At 40.1% G+C, this 22,651-nt stretch overlaps 1 protein-coding gene across 3 annotated transcripts in view; it reads left to right on the top strand.

Moving 5' to 3' along the window:
• The window catches only part of ETV1 (ETS variant transcription factor 1), a 90,956-nt gene that overhangs the window by 63,630 nt on the left and 4,675 nt on the right, over positions 1 to 22,651 (top strand). For all 3 annotated transcript variants that reach the window (XM_060248586.1, XM_060248584.1, XM_060248583.1), the window contains 4 exons: positions 13,483 to 13,557; positions 15,425 to 15,493; positions 19,893 to 20,062; positions 22,017 to 22,118. In XM_060248586.1, the coding sequence (XP_060104569.1) occupies positions 13,483 to 13,557; positions 15,425 to 15,493; positions 19,893 to 20,062; positions 22,017 to 22,118 (416 nt within the window). The remainder of the gene's footprint in view (positions 1 to 13,482; positions 13,558 to 15,424; positions 15,494 to 19,892; positions 20,063 to 22,016; positions 22,119 to 22,651) is intronic.

Below are 22,651 nucleotides of genomic sequence, written 5' to 3'. Positions count from 1 at the left end.
CCCTGTTTTGTATTTTCCTTGTAAAGAGCAAGTTTAATCTACAAAACCATTTAAAGAAGTAATCCCAAATGACAGGAACAAATGTGACATGTAAGAAAATAAAAAATAAGGCGTCATCAGAAAGGATTTTATAGTTAAAAAAATAATGTGAATCTTTTTCTGTTTTGGTTCTGCTGACAACCACAACACAAAAGTAATCTTTTGTTGAAGGGAAGCTGTTGTTGCCTAATGTGTTGTCTGAAAACCGGATATCAGGATGCTGCCAGAGTAAACCAGCAGTTTGCTATAGGAAGCAATCTGGTGTGTTTCAGAGAAGAAAACTGTGGCTTTTCTGTTGCATGTGTTTTGGTTTCTTTTGGAATTGCTTTAGCCAAATTAGATTACAATTTATAGGTTGTTGCCAGATGAGAGAGGTACAGATTAAGTTCTCTTTCTAAGAAGCCTGGCTTTTGTATTTATTGGCATCTGTTGTCATGCATTGTTTCTGTTGTTCTGAATTAATTTCAGTATTTAATTTAATGGGGAGTTTTTTTCATCCTCCTTCAATGCAGTATTGATGTCTCTGCCTAAGTATTTGGAACATAGGCAAAAAGGGCTCAGAGGACTAGGGTAGGTAAATGCTTTTAAAGATAGCACACATTAGGTATTATCTTATAGAATCAGAGTTGGAAGGGGACCTCCAGGGTCACCTAGTCCAACTCCCTGCACAATGCAGGAAACTCCCCCTGAATTCACAGGATCTTCATTGCTGTCAGATGGCCATCTAGCCTCTGTTTAAAAACCTCCAAGGAAGGAGAGCCCACCACCTCCCGAGGAAGCCTGTTCCACTGAGGAACTGTTCTAACGGTCAGGAAGTTCTTCCTAATGTTGAGCCGGAAACTCTTTTAATTTAATTTCAACCCATTGGTTCTGGTCCGACCTTCTGGACCAGAGAAAACAATTCCACACCATCCTCTATATCAGGGATCCCCAACCCCCGGTCCGTGAACTGGTACCGGTCCATTGCCTGTTAGCAACTGAGCCATGAGTTGTATAATTATTTCATTATATATTACAATGTAGTAGTAATAATAATAATACGACATTGGTTTTATATCCTGCCCTCCACTCAAAATCTCAGAGTGGCTCACAATCTCCTTTACCTTCCTCCCCCACAAGAGACACCCTGTGAGGTAGGTGGGACTGAAAGAGCTCTCTCAGAAGCTGCCCTTTCAAGGACAACTCTGCGAGATCTATGGCTGTCCCAAGACCATTCCAGAAGCTGCAAGTGGAGGAGTGGGAAATCAAACCCGGTTCTCCCAGATAAGAATCTGCACACGACACCAAAATAAAGTGCACAATTGTATCATCCCAAAACCATTGCCGCCACACCCTCCCCCCCCCCCCCCGGTCAGTGGAAAAATAGTCCTTCACAAAACTGGTCCCTGGTGCCAAAAAGGTTGGGGACTGCTGCTCTATACGACAACCCTTCAAGCACTTGAAGATGGTGATCATATCACCTCTCAGCCACCTCCTCTCCGTCCTAACAATCCCAGCTCTTTTAACCTTTCTTCATAGGACTCGATCTTCAGACCCCTCACCATCTTTGTTACCCTCCTCTGGACCCATTCCAGCTTGTCTATATCCTTCTTAAAATGTGATGCCCAAAACTGAACACAGTACTCCAGGTGAGGTCTTACCAAAGCAGAGTAAAGCGATACCATCACTTCATGTGATCTGGACACAATTACTTCTGTTGATACAGCCCAAAATTGCATTTGCCTTTTTAGCCACCACATCACACTGTTGACTCATGTTCAGCATATGGTCCACTAAGACCCCTAGATCCTTTTTGCACATACTACTGCTAAGACAAGTCTCCCCCATCCTATAGCCATGCATTGGATTTTTCCTACCTAAATGCAGAACTTTACATTTATCCCTGTTAAAATTCATTTTATTGATTTTAGCCCAGTTTTCCAGCCTGTCAAGGTCATCCTGTATCTTGTCTTCTACTGGGTTTGCAACCCCTCCCAATTTGGTATCATCTGCAAATTTAATAAGCATTCCCTCTATTCCTTCATCCAAATCATTTATAAAGACAAAACAGGTCCCAGGACAGATCCTTGAGGCACTCCACTTGTCACTCCTCCCCAAGAGGATGAGGAATCTTGATGGGCTTCATCGTGTGGTTTAACATATATGTGGGGCTTCTCCCATCTGTATGATGTAATACGCTGGCCAAAGGTGCAAGCCACAAACCTCCCACTTCAAATCTTAGCTATAGACTCACTAGATGGACAACAATACACCTGCCTCAGCTTTCCCTGCCTTCTAGTTTGCAAGATGGAAATAATAGTGAATGCCAGCAAAACAAGAGTATTGAGATGATGCCTAAGAAATACTTTGGAACCTAAGGTTCTTTTCTACAAAGCAGTTAAATTTTTCTGGTACAGGGAGGTTCAGCTGCTGATGCACATTTATTCCACTGGAGAAAGGCTCCACATTTGGACTTCCATAGAAAAAGTAATTTATATTTCATGGTGAACCAAAAGTCATGAGCTAATACATATATATTTTTTTGTATTTTTTTGTGTGGGTCTGCCTGCACCTGAAAGTCATGTTGACCTCTGGTGACTGCCCCCTACTGGGGGCCTGGAGGATATTCAGAGGCTGAAAGCCTGACCCTGTCTTTTTGACTTGGTATTTTATGGAGGTTTCCCATCAAAGTACTAACACCAGAATCAACCCTGCTTAGCTTCCGTGATGAAGAACTATAGATTTATACCCTGTCCTTCTCTCTGAATCAGAGTCTCAGAGTGGCTTACAATCTCCTTTATCTTCTTCCCCCACAACAGACACCCTCTGAAGTAGGTGGGGCTGAGAGAGCTCTCCAAAAAGCTGCCCTTTCAAGGACAACTCCTTTGAGAGCTAACCCAAGGCCATTCCAACAGCTTCAAGTGGAGGAGTGTGGAATCAAACCCGGTTCTCCCAGATAAGAGTCCATGCACTTAACCACTATACCAAACTGGCTCTCACTGAGATCTGATGAGAGCAGGCTGGCTATCCAGGTTAGGTCTGAGTTAAAACATATTGTCTGTTTCACTAGGGCTACCAGCTCCAAGTTGGGCAATTCCATGAGATTTGGGGATAGAGCTTATGGACGGTACCCTACAAAGCAACCATTTTCACTGATGAAGTGATCTCTGTTGTCTGGAGACCAGTTGTAATTCCGGGAGATCTCCAGCCTGGATATTTGTAACCCTTTGTTTTGTAGCAGGAAAGACCCCTGCAATATGCAATTGATGGTTGGTTCAGTGACAGATGAGGCCTGAGGCAGGATCAGGAAAACAGCTTTTTTCTTTATTGAAATAACATGTGCATGGATCAGACCCATATGGCTAGTGCCTGGAGAGATGAGTCTGACCCTAATTAAAGAAAGAACACAAAGTTTTATACTGCTTAAAGTTATACATCAACAGACTCAACTAAACTGGAAACACATCAAGACACAGGCGGGACACAGTTGGTCCTTTTAGGTACTTTCCATACATGGCATTACATGGCAGCATTATTTGCAGTCATGAGACAAGCTAAACCACATCTTTCTGGTTCAGAAAACAGCATCTTTGGGATTTTCTCCAGGAATTTTCTCCCGGGGTGCAATACATATACTCCTATTTCATCAAGCTGCATATCGTAACATCAGTTTGCTAGCTAGCTAACCACACTCGCATTTCCTGGGTTTCTTTGTGACTTTCCAAGCAAGGCCAACCTTACGCAACACAACAGTCATATTTCACACTACTGAAGTAGCTTTTACATTGCCCTGCAAAAAAGCTTATCTGCTTCTCTTGACCTAATCAGTTTGATCTTAATCTTTTACCAATCAATTGCCAATTTTATTTGGATCCTTAATTAACACCTGCCACAGTTTCACATCATTTAAAGAATGCTAATATTACCCAAATTGGCAGTCTTCTAATTAGTGGAGGGAATTAGGTTAATCAGAGACAGAGTGAGAGGTGGGTAACTGGGATCTCCACCAGGATTTTCACTTAGAGGAGACTCAAAATAAACCCGTCAAATGCTAAATTGGAACAAGTTTACTAAGAAAAAGTATAAAAGAGCAAAACATACAAAGACACTAAAACACATACAAGCTAGCTAAGAGAAAATAAAGGGAGGAGAGAAAGAAAGTGATTTTGAAGGGATGATATTTACTAGAAGACTGAGGTCCATGGAGACAGTGAAATCACCAGCATTTCATGGAGAAGAGGAGAGGACCCACATGCAAGTGGGGATGTATATATGTCTCTGAGAATACACACACTATGACATACCATGATTGCAATTATAGAGCAAAATGCTCCCTGTGGCAGTCTGACACATTTGCCTTCAAATCAATGGCTTGATGGGCTTTTCTGAGGTGAACTTATAGGGGTAAATGGTTTTTGATGATTCATCAAGTACCAGATGGGAAAACTATCAGTTTTGGTGAATAGTGTTCAGTGTTGCTAAATTGGGTAAATGAGTAAGGGGGAAGTGAGACTGGCATTGTTGGAATTAATCCAATGTGAGGTAATACTTTTTGGGAGACCCTGTTGTTCCTAATTATGTATCTCCTCAGGGTGTGGAGAGGGTTGTTAGTTAGCTGCTTCTGACTCACCTTCAAAAATATTTTTTCCTAGGCTTGTCTTTGACTGACATCCATTATGGACCAGATAGTGTCTTATATTTATGATTTTTGAGGTGATATTTGTTTGAAGGGTGTTTATGCCTTTCTCTAATTGCCCCTCTGTGGGAGGAGGGGTCTGACTGCTAACAATACTGCTTTTGCATTTAGTTAGTTGTATTCCTTTTCTGGTGGTAGGATACTTTACTTGGTGCATTTTTTGTGAACACAGAGATTATTTATAAAATAAATGGGATATTCACTACTTATGAGGGAGGTATGTATGTGCTTTGGAGATCTTTGGAGTAAAGGAATCAAAGAGGCAAACTGTGCAAAAACAGTGGGCAAAATAGCAGCCATTGATACAGTAGGCAAATTGTCTGTACAAAAAGCTACCAAGCCAGTTTTCCAGTTAATAGGTTGTACAAATTAGAGTCAATAAACTGTTTCAATGATAAAATAAATCCTATAGATTTTCCCTTTGAAGTTTTTTTTTTGAGATTAATGTTGGTACTAAGGGGATTAGTACCCTAAATTGCATCGTTCTTTAGTATAACACCTCTTGTCCATATAAATAGTGATACAGTGTGAAGGGCTTATCATTATTGTGAGAGATAGAAATAGAACTCTCCATTTATAAGAACATCTTGTTTGGAAGCATTGTTTGGAAAGACTGGTGCAAAAGAGTTGCAGCCTGTTCCTTGTCCAGTTCTAAGGACAAACAGCAATAAAGGTTGAACCTTGCTGGCAATCTTCCATGGGTTTGATCTTTCTGGCCCTTATAGATAGGATGTTATTTGGACTGGATTTTTGTGCAGCAATGACTCAGCATGTTTTTACATTCTGGCTTATTTACTGCTTTTAAAAATCCTACTCTTCCTATAAGAAGCTCCAAGTGGCATGCATGGTCTCTCCCCCCCCCCCCCTTACTGTTTTATGCTCACGCTCCCTGAGGTATATTATGCTTGGTGATAGAACAGTCCCAAGGATACCCATAAGTTTCACAGCAGATTAGGAACCTGAACTAGTGTCTCCTCAGTCCTATTACAACCATTATACCATATTGACTCTAACGAGAGGGAGATCAGAGTCATTTAGTGTAGCTATAGAGAGTCCCAGTCTGTTTCAACACACCAGGTTTTTTTTAAAAAAAACTTGTCAGGACTTGCTGCTGTTATAACTGATTTGCTGTATCTCCAGTTTTTATATGTTCCCTAAATGCAAGATTGCCTCTCAAACTTACAAGTTTATGACCTGGAAGGCTGCTGTGGTTCAGCTCTGCCTAGCATGAGACATATATTTCATTCTGTCTAATTTTTGCATCTAGCTTTAGCAATTTGCAGTTAAAGCAAAAGCTGTATACCACAACTGCTCCACTAAAGACATTTTAGGAATGGGTGTTGTCTGTAATTCTGCGCCCTGAATGTGCTGTTTGCTCTCCGGACCAGTTTCCTTCATCTATAACAGTAAGAATAGTTCTTTTTTGTTTTTAATTAATGCCTTGAACATTTGGATTTAATGGTTCAGGCAGAGGGCAAGATTAGGTCCCTCCAGGCAGGAAGGCTCACTGAGTTATGCATCAAAATCCTGCATCCTCCTACCTATCCTCTAAACCAGGGGTAGGGAACGTTGGCTCTCCAGATGTTTTTTGCCTACAACTCCCATCAGCCCCAGCCAGCATGGCCAATGGCTGGGGCTGATGGGAGTTGTAGGCAAAAAACATCTGGAGAGCCAACGTTCCCTACCCCTGCTCTAAACTGCTCAAACAGCTGTTCCCTAAATTGGTATGTTTGCTTGCCTTACCACAAGATAATATCCCTGGTATGAAAAGGTGCTATAACACCAATAAGAAATTAGTCATGATCAGGTTTTGTGTTGGCTGAACTCTGTCAGACCTTGAACTTAGTCTCGGTCTCCTCCAGGAGGTGGCCTCTGTACCAACATGTATGAAAGAAGTCCTGGTTTTTCTTCTTTTGGGGGTCACACATGAGGTACATGGTGTTTCTTGTGGGATGCGTTCACCCACTGGGCTTGTGGTTGTCAGGACTGTAGAACTGATCTAAGTCTAGAATATAGGGGATATTGGGAAAGATGGGTTGGGATTTCTGCAGTTATTTTGCTTGCTTGTTCTTCACCTCTGTGCCATTTTTTCCTCCAGTTTCCCTTCCCCCTCCTTCCCTCTTCTCTTTGCTGTGGTAAAAGTGCTTTGTCAGCCTGTACTCTTTTGCCCCCTAGATATTTAAAACAGCATTTTGTGCCCACTTGCCATTTTTAATAGAACTCATTGGCTTTTATCTAGTGGTCATTTGCAGTTGGTTATAGCTCATTTGTGCCATGAAGGGAGGGGTTTTCCATGGGGCTTCTCTACCTTGGAATATTAACCTATTAATGCTTGGATAGTGGCAGCTCATCCAGTCTGCCCTGAAGAAATGGATTTAAGAGATGGGTAAAAAGGCATGAGCAGTGCATACAGTGGAGCCTTTGAAGTCATGCCTCTCTTTATGATATAGATTCATACCTAAGCTTGGCTATATGGTGTTTGGTTTTTAATGGGCATCTTGAAACTTGAAGAAAATATATAGTTGCTGATATTTATCACCCGCTTCAAGATGTAATTTCAGTTCAGCTTGTTAAATATTTCTAGACTTTAGTCAAGCATTTAGCACAATTTAAATTTGCAATGTTAAATTTCATTGGTTGGCCTTTTTATTAGATAAGGTAGAAATGAAAGCAGCAGGCAATTTAATTGGCAATATTTTTTTTTTCTGGGCAAGTCATTACTTTGATGAACTTCAGAGCAATGTTTATGGCTCCTAATTAACTATGTTAGTCATTTGATTGAATAATCACTTTGGAAATGTTTCTACAATTTGATTAGAGTTTGACCCATTCTGATAATAATAAATTAACCAATAGCACTCCAGTTCCTTAGCAGAGAATGTAAGAAGAGCCCTGGTGGATCAGCCTAATAGTCCATCTAGTACAGCATCCTGGTTCACACAATGGCCAGCCAGTTCCTCTGGATGATGATCAACAGGGCCTAGAGGCCAAAACCTTCCCCTGATGTTGCCTTCTGGCTGGGGGATTCAGACACTAGCACACATGGAGATGATGGATATTTGACCAGAGACAAACGTCTAAGAGAGACACTGTCTTCTTTGTGGATTGGCTCAGAATTATATTCAGACTTTTTATGAGATATTCTGTTATGTGACTCATGTTCAGTTGATGTGCAATCATTATAGGTTGGATTTTAGCATTTCTGTGTATCTTATTTTTGTTAATTGTTACACTTTGTAATAAATACTTTGTTATATTTTTACATTTGTTATACTCAGCCTTCTGAGTGCCCACCCCAGTTCCCCTCAGCCACCGTGGCTAACATCTGTGTTTTAGGTCAGTTATGGGGCCACGTATAGGATGTTTCTATGTTGCCATCCTATTATTTTAATTTTATCTAACATTTTAATGTTGTATGATTTTTTGTTTGTAAGTTTGTTACCCACCCTGAGCCCATCCTTGGGGAGGGTTGGGTTATAAATAAAACATAATAAATAAATAATAGTAGCCATTGACAATCATTGACAAGATTCCATGAATCTATCTAATCCCGTTTTATAGATGGCAGTGAATTTCACATTTTAATCACTCTTCGTGTAAAGTAATATTACATATTTGTCTGTCCTGAACCTACTCCTCATCAGCATCACTGATCCCTTTAGTTCTAGTATTGGGAGCAGGAGAAAAATTTCTACCTTTCTGTCATGACTGGAATCAGTAATCACTTTAAATGGAAAACTCTGGTTTCCACTGGTCTGGTGGAGTTGTGGTGCCCACCAAGCTGTCATGGAGTAACTTCGAGAATCCTCTGTTGAAGCTCTGGAGATGTCTGCCTTTCTGGCCTTCAGAAGCTGCCTTTGGAGACTATGAGCATAGGGGGGGATGCTTGCCTTGCTTTTGGTGGGGTCTGAATGGTGGGGTCTGCCCAGGTGAAGTTTCCCTGTAGGTTTGGTGTCACTGGCTTGTTCCTGAGTTATTCCATAGACTCCTGTAAGTGCAGCTGTCCTTTCCAGAAAGAGCACTGGGGAGACCCTTTTTTGTGTGTGTGGGGGGTGGTCTATAACTGGAATCCCAGAAATGTAATCCATCCCCAATTTGGAGACACTGTAGAGTGAGTGGGTGACAGGGTGAGGTTTTGTGTACGTTGTTTGTGTGTAGTTTGCAGGGGGTTCATTTTGTACACTTTTGAAACTGTGGCTCATATTTTTCCCAAAAGCACTTTCCTGGCTTGACTGTAGCTCTGTTGGATTTGCAGTGCTAGAGTAGCACTGGTTCTGCTGGGCACATTACACTGGTTGTTCTGGGCTTGCAAAAATGCCCCCACTTTCAGTTTTGATTGAGATTCTCTGGTTTGGCATTAATCCCTGAATGGAGGACCTTCTTAATGGGGTTGTAACTTGGACCTCATAAATCCAGTCCTCACCAAATTTGGAGGGTAGGTAGAGGAGAGGTCTCCTGCAAGTGTAGTTTCTGTAGTATGCCGGGGGGGGGGGGCGAGGGTGTTCTACCACATCACAAACTTCGTAAACTGAACTAGTTTGTCTAGTACCAAAAAACTCATGATGGTCCATGGTTCACAAACCTCGCTTGCCATGAACTGAACCACATATTCCCAGTTCATGCCCATTCCTATCCATGTGCCCTTTATGCTGGGGAAGTGGCAAAATCGTGTTTTTCTAGGCTTTTCTCAGAAGTGCAGTTATACTTCTGTGACTTGACAAAATATAAGAAGGAGATATCAAATATGTTTTACATATACAAACACTAGTTTTGTACTTTCAGAATGAAGAGATTTGCTTACAAACTTCTAAAATTCAGCATCTTTAATTTTTTTAAAATCTGAACCGTTCTCCAGGTTGATTCTCCAAAAGGGGCCATGTCCCTATAAAATGCCTACTCCCCCTCCATAAGAAACAATAGAGGATGGGGGCACCTTCTTCTGGGCGCCATGGAATTGGACTTCCTGGTCCAATCTTTTTGAAACTTGGTTTTGTTTTTTTGAAAGGAGAAGCATTAGCAGCTATGTTGCAAATTTGGTGCTTCAAAAAACAGCCCCCCCCAACCCCAGATTACCTCAGATTGATTCTCCATTATAGCCTATGGAGACCAATGACTATAATGGCCTCCATAGGCTATAATGGAGCTGAAAAAATTCAGCAATCTCAAATATTTCTTGAATCTCAATACCATACCAATATTGGGATTCAGGAATTTTGGGAAATATTGATTTTGGGGGGGTTCAATAAACCTGAACCCCCCAAAATACCAATTTTTTGTTGACACCCCTATTCTGCATCCTTCCTTTGGATTCAGAGGTGTGTGGTAAGATTGGTTGCCAGTGTTTCTTCTCTGCAGTCATCCAGCATGGTGCAGAGCCCACATTGCAGTCTCTCTCTGCACATGAGCTTCTGGGAGAGTGAAAACCTTGTATGTTGTTAGCACTGAGCTCAATGAAAAAGAGCCAGAGAGAAGGGGGCATTAATAGAGTTGGGAGTGAGCAGTGAAGTGGCCAAGTTTGCGGATAACACTAAATTGTTCAGGGTAGTGAGAACCAGAGAGGATTGTGAGGAACTCCAAAGGGACCTGTTGAGGCTGGATGAGTGGGTGTCAACGTGGCAGATGCAGTTCAGTGTGGCCAAGTGCAAAGTAATGCACATTAGGGCCAAGAATCCCAGCTACAAATACAAGTTGATGGGGTGTGAACTGGCAGAGACTGACCAAGAGAAAAATCTTGGGGTCGTGGTAGATAACTCACTGAAAATGTCAAGACAGTGTGCATTTGCAATAAAAAAGGCCAACGCCATGCTGGGAATTATTAGGAAGGGAATTGAAAACAAATCAGCCAGTATCATAATGCCCCTGTATAAATCGATGGTGCGGTCTCATTTGGAGTACTGTGTGCAGTTCTGGTCGCCACACCTCAAAAAGGATATTATAGCATTGGAGAAAGTCCAGAAAAGGGCAATTAGAATGATTAAAGGGCTGGAACACTTTCCCTATGAAGAAAGGTTAAAACGCTTGGGACTCTTTAGCTTGGAGAAACGTTGACTGCGGGGTGACATGATAGAGGTTTACAAGATAATGCATGGGATGGAGAAAGTCGGGAAAGAGGTACTTTTCTCCCTTTCTCACAATACAAGAACTTGTGGGCATTCAATGAAATTGCTGAGCAGACAGGTTAAAACGGATAAAAGGAAGTACTTCTTCACCCAAAGGATTATTAACATGTGGAATTCACTGCCACAGGAGGTGGTGGTGGCCACAAGCATGGCTACCTTCAAGAGGGGTTTAGATAAAAATATGGAGCAGAGGTCCATCAGTGGCTATTAGCCACAGTGTGTGTGTGTGTATATATATTTAAAAAAAAATTGGGGGGGGCCACTGTGTGACACAGAGTGTTGGACTGGATGGGCCATTGGCCTGATCCAACATGGCTTCTCTTATGTTCTTATGTTCTTAAAAAACACTGGAGGAAAAAAAGAGAGAATGGTGATACAGGAAAAATTGTGGCGAGAAAGCAAGGCACAACAGGTGGAAGAAAGAATGAACTGTAGAGCCACAGAGGCAGAAAAGAGAACATTATAAGGATGCAAAGAGAACCAGCTTGGTGTGGACTAGATGTGCATAACCTGAATTTGAATTCCTACTCTGCCATTGAGCTTGCTGAGTAACCTTGGTCCACTCATAGTCTCTCAGCTTAACCTACCTCACAGGGTTATTATGAGGGTAATATGGTGGAGGGGAGATAACACTGTCTGAGCTCCTTGTAGGAAGTGTGGGAGGAAAATGTACTAAATAGACAGGAGTATAGACTTGTGGCAGAGAAAAGGTGCAGTAGAAAGGTTCAAAGAGGATGGGTTCAGTCTGTACCTGAGGAGAAAGAACTCGAGTTGTGAGGAGAATCGTTTGGGGCAGATAACATAGCAATTCTGTATTTTTGAATGAATAAAAATATAAAAGTGAATGTCAAAGTGCCCATCTTGTAAGCTAATAGTTTTTGCTTCTAATGGAAGCAGGCATTCACCTTGATCTGTCCAGTTCAGTTCTTTTTATTATTTCTTATTTTACATTCTAGTAGGTTTTCCCCAGTACTTTAAAATGACCAAAACTGAATGTATATACGTAAGCTAAGACATGAACATAAGCAATGATATAGGGGTGAAATGATGCTCTTAACATTCTCCTGTTTCACTCTCTCTTTTCCTGCTTGCTTACTTGAAAATTCAATTAATTTTGTACATAAGATCAAAGCTATCTGAAGAGCTGTAGATCTTAGAACAAAACTAGAAATGCTACTCAGCAAGTTCTCTTCCTCCCCCATAATAATCAAGCAAATGTACCTCTGCTGCTGTTGGCAGTAGTCAATGATCTAGAGTTGTGGTGTGGAAAACACAATGGCATAATGTTACAACAATACTGCTAGATCTTCTTCTTGAACATTATGAGCATTGAGGAAAGAACTTGACATAGCACTGAAAGCTTTGGTGGTAGCCCACTGTCAAGCATCACATATAGTACTGCCAAGTCCTGTGACTTTTTTAAATTAAGATTTTTATAAGCGTTGAAATAGTATAGGTCCAAGGTGACCAATATACTTCATAGTGCAAAGGAACAATAAAAGGTATGTTGAATGAGATTACAAATTGATGAACTCTTGCTATCTGTGCCTGCACTTTGCTTGGTGAATTCAATGTAAAATCTCATTTTCTTCTCCTTTCAAGTCCTTGATGCTCATCACTAGCCAGTGAACAGTAAAAATTCAGGATTGCATTCTGAGAATCTTGAAGAAACTGTGTTCCTTCTGATATCTTTAAAAAAGTTTGTGTTGAGATTCTTCTGGATTTTATTGACAAGCTCATTGTGATGACGTATTGAACCAGCCTAAGATTCAAAAGCAAGGACTATCTTGTATCCTCTGTATTAGCAATTAGGAGGGAAACTAAGATAATAAAATATTTCCATGTATTTAATTAAAGCATGTAGTGGTTGTTGGATATTTAAACAACCAATACCATTTTAACTACAATAATTTTGGACAACTAAAATGTGAACATGAAACAATATTATGGGTGTGTGTATTTCCACTATCCTGTTCACATGGAGCATGAACAGCTCTCTTTGGAGAAGTACTATTCCACACACACACAAGCATTCTGGTTTTGTTCTAAAGTATAATGTATGCATTGATTGCCCATTGCAGAAAGGCACACTATGATTGAATGGCACATGTTCCCCTTCTAATTTATTAGATTTTTTTCTTGCTCATCTGCTGAGGGTTTTATAGATAGATAGATCTATCCCCTTTGTATCCTAGCATGATTCAATAGAAATATCTACTCTTCCGAATATCTTCTTGGTCATTTGATTTCTATGGCATATTTTGTTTTTTCACTTTAACATAACTACTGTCCTGCACAAGTATGCACAGTGTCATTCAAGTTTCCATTTAGTGGGCTCCAGAAAGTATTATGATTATATAAAATGGACTGTGCACCACTTTAAACAAACAAGCTTTAGTTGCTTTACTTGTTCTTCTAAATGTTCTTAGCTAATATGGGAGCAAAGGTTTTGTTTTAGTGGTCTGTGTTAGACAAAATTGCTATTGGTGACATTTCCCCCCCCCTTTTTTGTTATCTTCAAAATGGTATTCTCTGTGTTGACAGGTAGTCCCTACCTTGTTTCTTTGTCTGCTACTGTTTCGTCTTCAGCCTGCTTTGCTGTTAGTCTATGAAATTCCAAACCACTCTAACATGGTCTTCTCTTTCCAGAAGTGCCTAGCTGCCATTCCATTTACATGAGGCAAGAAGGCTTCCTGGCTCACCAAAACAGGACAGAAGTTAAGTGTCTCTGTGTTTCTGTCTTTATTTTTTCTCTTCCTAAAGACTGAAACTAGTATTGAGGCAATACAAAGATAAATGTAGTGCTGCTTTTTAGAACTCTAGCACTTGCAAAGTCCTGATTTGAACACACAGGAGAATGCAGGGGGAAATAAATTGATATAATGAGCTACATCACTTCAGACTGCAGGTGGAAGATCATGGCTGTTCATTTTTTTGGAATTCTCTCTTTAAAAACTCCCTGAAAATTGGATACTAGCACTGTTCAGTCTTGTTCTTCTACATACATGGACTCTTCTGTACAGAGGAGGATCCAAACTGGAATGTCTTTCCTGCAGTCCAAAGTGGTGCAGTCCAGTCTACCACTTCTTTCTTCAACATCTATAAACCAAGCCTTAGTTATAAAAAGGGCAGGCAATGACATAAGTTTGTGATGCTTTGCCATTATCAGAATAGAATTAAGTGGAGAAGCATGCAAGAAATGAGAGAGCTGGCAGATGCCCAAGGGCTTCAGAGTTACAAAAACAACAAATCCTAAACAGTTTGGTGTGGATCCTAAACTGCTAATCCATTTGTGTAACAGCAGCTCTGTCAACAGGATTTCTGTCTGCTGAGAAAGGAAGGGCATTTTTTGCTAATTGCCCCTTCCCTCTGTAGAACCTCACATTGTTCCAGGAATCCACTTGGAGAGCACAGAAGGCTACAGTGAGGGTGGAGGGACAGTGAGTATGTCTCCATGCTGCTTGGGATGCCCATCAGGAAGGTTTGGTAAAATGTTCAGTACAGAATAAGTAGCTGCCAAAGCAGACACTCTACGAGAGTGTGCACATGCGAGAACTCAGCACACTGCTGGTAATGCTTTGACCTGTGCCAGCCTTTAGCAGCGTAGTGTGAGTATTCTCAAAAAGTGAAAGGAAGTATATGGCACAAGTACATGAATGGACCTTCCGCTAAGGATATCCCTTTGTGTGCTACATGCCCATACTGAAATATATATAAAAACATAAACCTCTAAACAGTAATACAGTATGCCCCAATAGGGACAAAAGCGGTGTATAAATATTTTTTAAATTTCTTTAAAGAAAGGACACATGGGAACTATGGGAGACATTCTTGGGGACAGGTGTTTCTTCCAAGATAAAACGATGTGTTGTTACGAAACAGTTACATGGATTTTCTTGTGATTTTTCCCAAGAACACATTTCTGGGCTTTGAGAAATTACATCTAGACCTGAAGCTAAACAGCATTGTTGTAAAGGGTTGTGGTCTTTCCAGAGCTCGGAATCAGAAGTATGAATTTGGGGAGGGGACACAGTTATATCTATGCTTTCTAGGTAGGGTATGGTACAGAGTATGTGCTGAGTGGAAATGCACATACCATAGTGATCTGCTTCTGACTACCCAGTTATGTTCCTTGGTGGGACAAGCATGTGAACTTGGGGAAGGGGGGGATTTGTTGTTTTTGTAACTCTGAAGCCCTTGGGCATCTGCCAGCTCTCTCATTTCTTGCATGCTTCTCCACTTAATTCTATTCTGATAATGGCAAAGCATCACAAATTAATTATTTGGAAGTTCTGCCGATGCATTCAGGGATTCCATTTCTGCCTGTAAATCACTGTTCTCCAGTTCACCAGTCCTGTACACTAAATTAAATAACAAAAGAACTATTTAAAAATACTGCTCCCCCCCCCCCCCGCCAAAGTCTGGCATTTTTTGCTGCTGCAAAAACTTACATTAATAGCTTTGTTTGGAAGAAAATGACCAGTCCAACATATGGACATAGCTCAGGTTTAGCAGGCAGTCTGCCCTAAGTTGCTTCTCCTCTTTTTCAAAATCATGTGGTTAAATAAATCCATCTCTTTTAAAATTATAGGTTGTATGTATGAAAAGGGACCAAGGCAGTTTTATGATGATACCTGTGTTGTTCCAGAGAAGTTTGATGGTATGTTTTTATTTATTTATATTCATTTCTTTAAAACATTTTAATGCTATCTTTCTACCTGATCTGAGTCCATAAGGTAGTGAACATTAAAAAAACAAAACAAAAACAAAGATACAGTTAAACTTGTAAAATAATCCAATTAAAAACACAAACAACACTTGAAGGAGAGCCATTAACTCTTATCTACACAGTGTTTGGGTTTTTTCTTTCTCTTACATGCTAAGTTATAAAGGGAAATAGATAAAGGGTTTTATTTTTACATGGTTTTATTTTTTTAAAAAAAGGTTAGCATTCCAATTCAGGTCTGTTTAATGGACCATTTGCAGTATGTCTAACCAAAGACTGACCTTTGCCTTCTGAAACCAAATTCTGCTTTTCAGTCTATTTTTGCAAGCCAAAGATTCTGTACCCAGAGACAAGATAAAGTGCTGCAGTTCTAGCTGTTCTGAGAAGTAATAGATTTCCATTGCTGTGATGATCACATAGAGCTTGTTGTTAGAGATTTATTGAAAGCTGATCCTGTAATTAACGAAGCAGAACAGAAAGCAGCTATTCTGGATTTACTGATGACTAATGCAAACTCTTGTCTTTTTATTTCCTCCACAAAGAGATGAATTATGGAATACGAGGGCAATAGAGCTATTCAGGGGTTTCTGTGTGTTTGGCAAAGGTTATGCTTTATTAAATATTGTATTACTTTGTTTAATGAAGCTGATACCTGCAGGGTTGAATATATCAGTTACTGTCTTTTTAAAAAGGAGTTTGGGAAGATGACTGACTAGTGTTAAATTTCCTCTAAACTGGACTTTGTTCTTCTCATTACTAGATATGAATCCACTATGTATTTTGTGGGAAGAACAGATAATGTAGTGATTTTTGTTGTTGTTGTTGTTGCAGCCACTAGTACTCCATGAGGCATTAACCGCAGAACTTTCTAAGTTGGGAGTGGGTGGATGACAAAATAAACACCTAATTGGTTAAAATGATAATTTAGTGCAACTTTCATGAAAGTATGGAGCTATAAATACCTTACAGAAAAATAGTTAAAATGAAAAAGAGGACTTGACCGGGTTCTTTCCTGCTTTGCAGCCAAAAAGACAGAAGTGCATAATAGTGAAGAAACGTTGGTTCATCGTGTATCAGGCTTAGCCATATCTACCCATCCCATAGATTTTTTTTTCTTCCAACAAGGGAAAGTTAAGAAAGAACTTCCTGGATGGGAACCAGTGACGAAAAAAGGCTGTACTCCTTCCTTTCAAATATGTGGAAAATGTGAGGATCAGGATGATGCCCATCCCCTTGTCTGGTTTGCTGTGGGGGAGCAGGAAATCATCTCCATTTGTGCAAGTCTCTCAAGGATGGGGAGGAACTGGAAGTCTTCACCCTTCTTAGCCATCCAGTTACAGGGTACTTTGCTAACTTTTACCCAGCCTTAAGAAAAGGAGAAAGTAACAATAGAAAGGTCCAGTATTTATAACTGAAACAATGTTTGATTCTTCAGTATGCATATCTGTCTTTTTACAGAGCTAGGCTTGTGATGCAGATAAAGCACATGTGTGAAGTCCTCACTTTATCTGCCTTTCTTCTTTGTTGCAAAGTTGTCTTGTTGCAAAGGTTTTTCTGTCACATAAAGATACACAGAGGGGGTCCATCCCACTATTTTCTGTTCTTCAAGTTCATTAATGTTCAAACAGTGTTTACTCACAGCTTGGAAGGATGAAAATATATATAGTCTAAAACATTCATTGGGAATTGGTGTGCTTTCTTCTGAATGCTGTGTCTGAGTCAGTTTGAGCAATCTGGTAAGACATTTGGGTACAATTTTAAAGATTTTGTCCTCCCATCCACCTTAGATTTGATTTGGCTAACTTCAGCAATTTTAGGGCTGCCACATTCACACTAAGATGACTTTTCTGAAAGTCAGTCTGGTGCCCTGGGAGCTGAACATATGCTAACTGTGGTTTTATTTAGCATCTTGGCTTGCTTTTTTTCCTGGTGTGCCTGACCCCCGAGTCTTAGTTTTCTTTTCTTTAGTTTCTCTGGCAAACTTCCCATTTAGCAGTGAGAACATGCTTTGGCCTTTCCTGTATGTTCATGAAGTAAAATCATTATTTTCCTAATAGTTAGACTCTTTAAAAGATAATAAAAGTTTTATAAACAAATAGGAAGAACAACAACCAACCAGGGTTACCAACCATTTTGCTTAGACTATATCTCAGTGAAGCTACCCCCTTCTCTGAGCACTTTTAAAATGACATTTAAATTTTATACTTATATCTGTGCTAGTTTTAAATTGCTGTAAGATGCTTTGGGGTGGGGTTGCCAGCACCACAGTCCAGCGCGGGTTCCCCTGCTTTTGAGGGGTGGCAGATCAAACCCCCCAAAAGCAGGGGAACCTGTGCTGGACTTTAGGACTGGCAACCCCACCCCCAAAGCATCTTACAGGTCACACTTAGGGGTAACATCAATGTGCTGGGGAGATCATGCAACAACACTGATTTTTGGGCAAATTCTACAGTTTTGAGCAAAAAACCATAGAAGTTTGCCCAAAACCCAGAGCATTACACGTAGCATCACCAACACAATTATGTCACTTTCAGGTGACATCATAGCATTGGGGACATCGCATGTGACATCCCACCCACTTGCAGAATGCCCCCCGAATCTCCCTGTTGCAGTAGTGAGGGGACCTGGTAATCCTATTTGGGAACCAATTTTTGCCTGAAAAGAAGTAAAAATTAAAAATAATAAGTTAAATACATTAAACACATTATTGTCTTTGGAATCATTGGTAGTCTTTGCTCCTTCATCTTAAGTGAGCAGGGGGAATTTAAATATCTGTGTTCCTTTGAATTAAGCTCTTTTAATCATTATGTTTTACCATGTGTATTAAGAGAATGCCCTACATGTGATCCTTCCAATATGCCTAATTGCCATTTTGCTGGAAGAAGCAATGAACATATTTTCATCTTCAGCACAGAAGCTGTGTTGTTTCCCTTCAATCAACATAATGATTTTGTGTATTGGGAAGATCTTGTGTAGTATAGTAAAATGTAGCAAGTGTAAATGGCTGTCGCAATGGATAAGCAAGCTTAACTCAATTGAGAATGAGCTCAGCATTTACTAGTTTTCTCAGGATTAACTCTGTCAACCTCTCACTACAACCTTTGCCCTTTCCAAGAATTTCCCCAAAGCTCATAATGTTGGTTCTGTTTATCTCACTGCCTTCTTGCATTTACAATCTCATCTGTTGTTGTCTGAGTTCAGGACATTAAAGGTTGCTCAGATCAAGCCATGTGAACCTCTCCTTTTTCTTTTTAAGGCTTCAGTGCAATGATGTCAAGGGTATAGCAAAAGGCTGACCTGATAAGTTGAACATTGAGTAGCTGTTCTCACTTCCAGAATCTGGCTTTCAGTAGTGTTTGTCTCTGTGGTTAAGTGTCTCAAAAACTAAAAATCTAATTGAAAGAGGAAAGTTTAATTGGAAAGACTTAAAATGGTCATATTGGCTCAGAATGAATATTAACAGAAATGTGTAAGGTGTTTTTCAAATGCCTTTTTATGCTTGTTTGGGTGGTGAGGATCAGATTTAACATAAAGTTTGTTCTGTGTAGTCCAAGACTTTCAGTAGAGATCCTCTGCTTTGAGTTGAAGCAGAAAGTAAAGTATGATGTATTTTTGCTAGAAAATAAAGAATTGCAAGCATCATTAGCTGAAGAAAAAAAATAATCCCATCCCCCGAGCTCTTCAATTGACAGCTCTGCAAACTTCTCAGCAAGATTATCTTAACTGTCTTGTGCTAAACACTTGTATTTTGTTGGCTTTGGCAAGAACAACCTAATTATAATTTTTAAAGATTTTTTTTGCCTTTGCCATTGATATTGTGTTTTTTAGAAGAATTGCTAATGCACAGTTCAACCACTTTAAAGGTGAGCCCATTTTATATGCAAGACCAAGAGGAACTCGTCTATCCGCAGGATTTGCATACCCATGTATAAAGCTCATATTGCTTAAATCCTAGCCAAATACTCTGTCAGATTTCTCTTAGAAGAATTTGCATGCTAAGGGCGTTTCAGTCAATATAGTTTTGCAGATATATAAAGCATCCATTACATTTCCAAATGAAGGATTGTGCAAAGTATTGTATACAAAAGAAGCTCCTCAAATATCCAAGTTGGGTTTTTAGGGGGGAGTGTTCTTTTGGAAGTAGGTCTTGCATAATGGTTGCAAATAAGTTTTGCATAGATCACAGGATTGGGACAAAAAAGAGAGTCTGAATTTAGCCATTTCCTGACAAGTAATCTGTGGTGGGACTGGATGCCATGTATCCTGTTTCATCCAGGTATCTACTTGAACCAAATGAACTCTTCCCCTTAAAGTTGTGTTTTATTTCATATAGGAGATATTAAGCAGGAGCCAGGAATGTTCCGTGAGGGTCCAACATATCAGCGGCGGGGCTCCCTCCAGCTGTGGCAGTTTTTGGTAGCTCTTCTTGATGATCCATCAAACTCTCACTTCATTGCCTGGACTGGCCGAGGCATGGAATTCAAACTTATTGAACCAGAAGAGGTAAGCCTGGCATTTGCAATAAACTACCTATACATGCTTCATTGTTCTGGAAAAGTGGTATATTTTCAAACATTTTTTGTCTATCCAAACAACAGTTAGTGGGATTAAGGAGCTTAGTTTTTGAAGGCTCCGCTCTGCTGACTATGGCCTGGTTCAGATATTTCAGAAAATGTCCTTCTTGTGGGGCTTGGACCAAGTCTTGGGAGCACACATGCTCAATAAAGCATAAAGGATGAAACATGAAAACAGAGTAAATTGGACATGTGGTTTACATGATAAGTGTGATATGTCCTCAAAAATTGGAAAGATTACTGAGATCAGAGAATCCTTTGTTCGTTTGTACAGATAATTTCTTGCTTTGGGGTCAAGCTATGCATGATCCTGGTGCTCTATAAGCAAATCCCCTGATCCTTTTTTTCTTCTCATATAATAGCTGTAGAGGGAGGCCCTTAATATGACTAGGACAATTATGTGGAATTTATTTACTCATCCTCCCACCTCTCCTTTTCCATGATCACCCCCACCCCAAACGGCTTTAAGCTCATGTGAGAGAAAAGGAAGGTACCCATATTGTATGTGTGTCTTTTCTGAGGTTAAAAGTAACCTAGAGGGGCAATTTTTATTATATAATAGTGCGAGGAAAAAGAGACCTCCAACACCACAGTCCCAAGCTATATGCTTTTTCCATCCCCCTCCCCCCCCAAAAGTTCTTTCTGATGCTAATTTGTAGGCCACTGGATCCAGACAGGGATCCTCAGCATCACATGCTATTTGGATCCTAACACAAACAGCCTTTTATGTGGTTTTCAGATATGCACAATTCACTGAGGCATGAAACTACATGAACACATGTTATGGGCAAGCCTGTCCCTCATCTTGTTTTGAAATGTGCTTTGCTAAAATGATTTCTCCAAAGACACAGAAATTTCCAATTCTTCCAGAATTCAGGCCTCTAATGGCATCGATGGGAACAAGAGGTCCAAGTGCACCTCTGAACCCCCTTCTCCCAACCTCTTTGTTTTCTCCAAAACTTGTTAGGGGGTGACAGTGACAATAAAAAGGGATGATGGCCTCTTTATTACAGAAGACATTGTTGCAGTAGCCTCACAGAAGTTAGACTATCTGAGATATGCAATGCTTAGGTGGAGCTCTGCTTTTGTGGGCTCCGGCAGTGAAAAAACCCTGGGGATATGTAATGGGCAAATTAATGACTCGGAAATCCTGGGAAATGACAATTCTTAGGGGTGATTAAGTCTGGAATGAGCTTGAAATAGTGGAGCCCTTTGCACTAGTCTTCCCTAGTGGGTGTAAATGGCAAAGGGAAAGGGCCACTACAGCAGGAAGTGTTGATGACAGGACCAATATTGAGTCCTATTCTCTAGGCCTGAGTATTAGAGTACATTTGGGCTTAGCTCCTAATTGGCTCAAGAATTCAATATTGAACTCACGCCAACCAGTTGCCATATTTAGCATTACTGTTATTTCCTTGTTTCTTCCTTTGCCTGTAAATAACTTCCCCTTTGCAGTGATGTTGCCTTATTCTTTTCCTTTCAAAACCTTCCTCTTGCTCGCTTCTCCCCCCCTTTTTTTTCTAGACTCTATTATCATCTTTTTCTGGTAGTTACTTCTCCCTTTCTTATAAATAACAAGTGGTGGCAAAAACAAGCCGAAAAAGAATCTTTTGTACGTGTACCAGTTTAAATTTGAGTTTTGAGGGGATTTCTATAAAAAGCAAAGTGGAAAGCTGGAGTTGGAGGGATTAGAAAAAGTGGAATAAATCCCATGTTTCAGCAGAAAAAATATGGATTAAGAAAACCTGTGGGGTTTTTTTGTGTTTGACCTTTTCCTATTAAAAATACAGATGATGAGAAAACCTACTTGTTAAACACTTTTAACAAATCACCACAACCTCTGTTTGTTTCAACAAATCAACATTAATCTCTTCCTGTGACAGGTGGCACGTCGCTGGGGGATTCAGAAAAACAGGCCAGCTATGAACTATGATAAACTTAGCCGTTCACTTCGCTATTACTATGAGAAGGGCATCATGCAAAAGGTGAGCAGTTAAGGTGGCCATGATGTCTCACTGGAATGTTACATGTTAATCTATAAAACCTTCTGTTGCAGTTGCAGATTACCTTGGTCCAACAGGTGTGTTACCAATAGAGGCAGGTGCTCTACATGTTTATTGTTTATGATTTAGGGGGGTTTTCCCCTATTAGTACAGAATCCATGGATTCGCATGCAGAATTTGATTGTTACATACATGGAAATTATGAAATTGCACAACTGGACTGGATTTGTGTCTTCTGTTTTATGTATATTTAAACAGTGAACTCTGACTTGCTGTATTCATTTATTAAACTTTCTCTGTACTGGTCATAAAGCTAAACTCAAACCTCTTTAAAACTAAAAACCTCTCTGTAAGACAGGTTTTGTCAAGAATTCTAAATACTCTGTTGGAGCCAGGCAGAATAAACTGGTGGGGTTCAGAAAGCCTCTAGCCATGTTTCTCAGATGGTTGTTTATGCCCATCTGAACCTCTAACAAAGTTATCCATCCACCATTAAATAAGGATAAACTATAGAG

The sequence above is a fragment of the Heteronotia binoei genome, chromosome 10 (assembly GCF_032191835.1).
Source record: "Heteronotia binoei isolate CCM8104 ecotype False Entrance Well chromosome 10, APGP_CSIRO_Hbin_v1, whole genome shotgun sequence".
Classification (NCBI taxonomy): Eukaryota; Metazoa; Chordata; class Lepidosauria; order Squamata; family Gekkonidae; genus Heteronotia; species Heteronotia binoei.
This window is presented reverse-complemented; position numbering and strand designations above follow the sequence as displayed.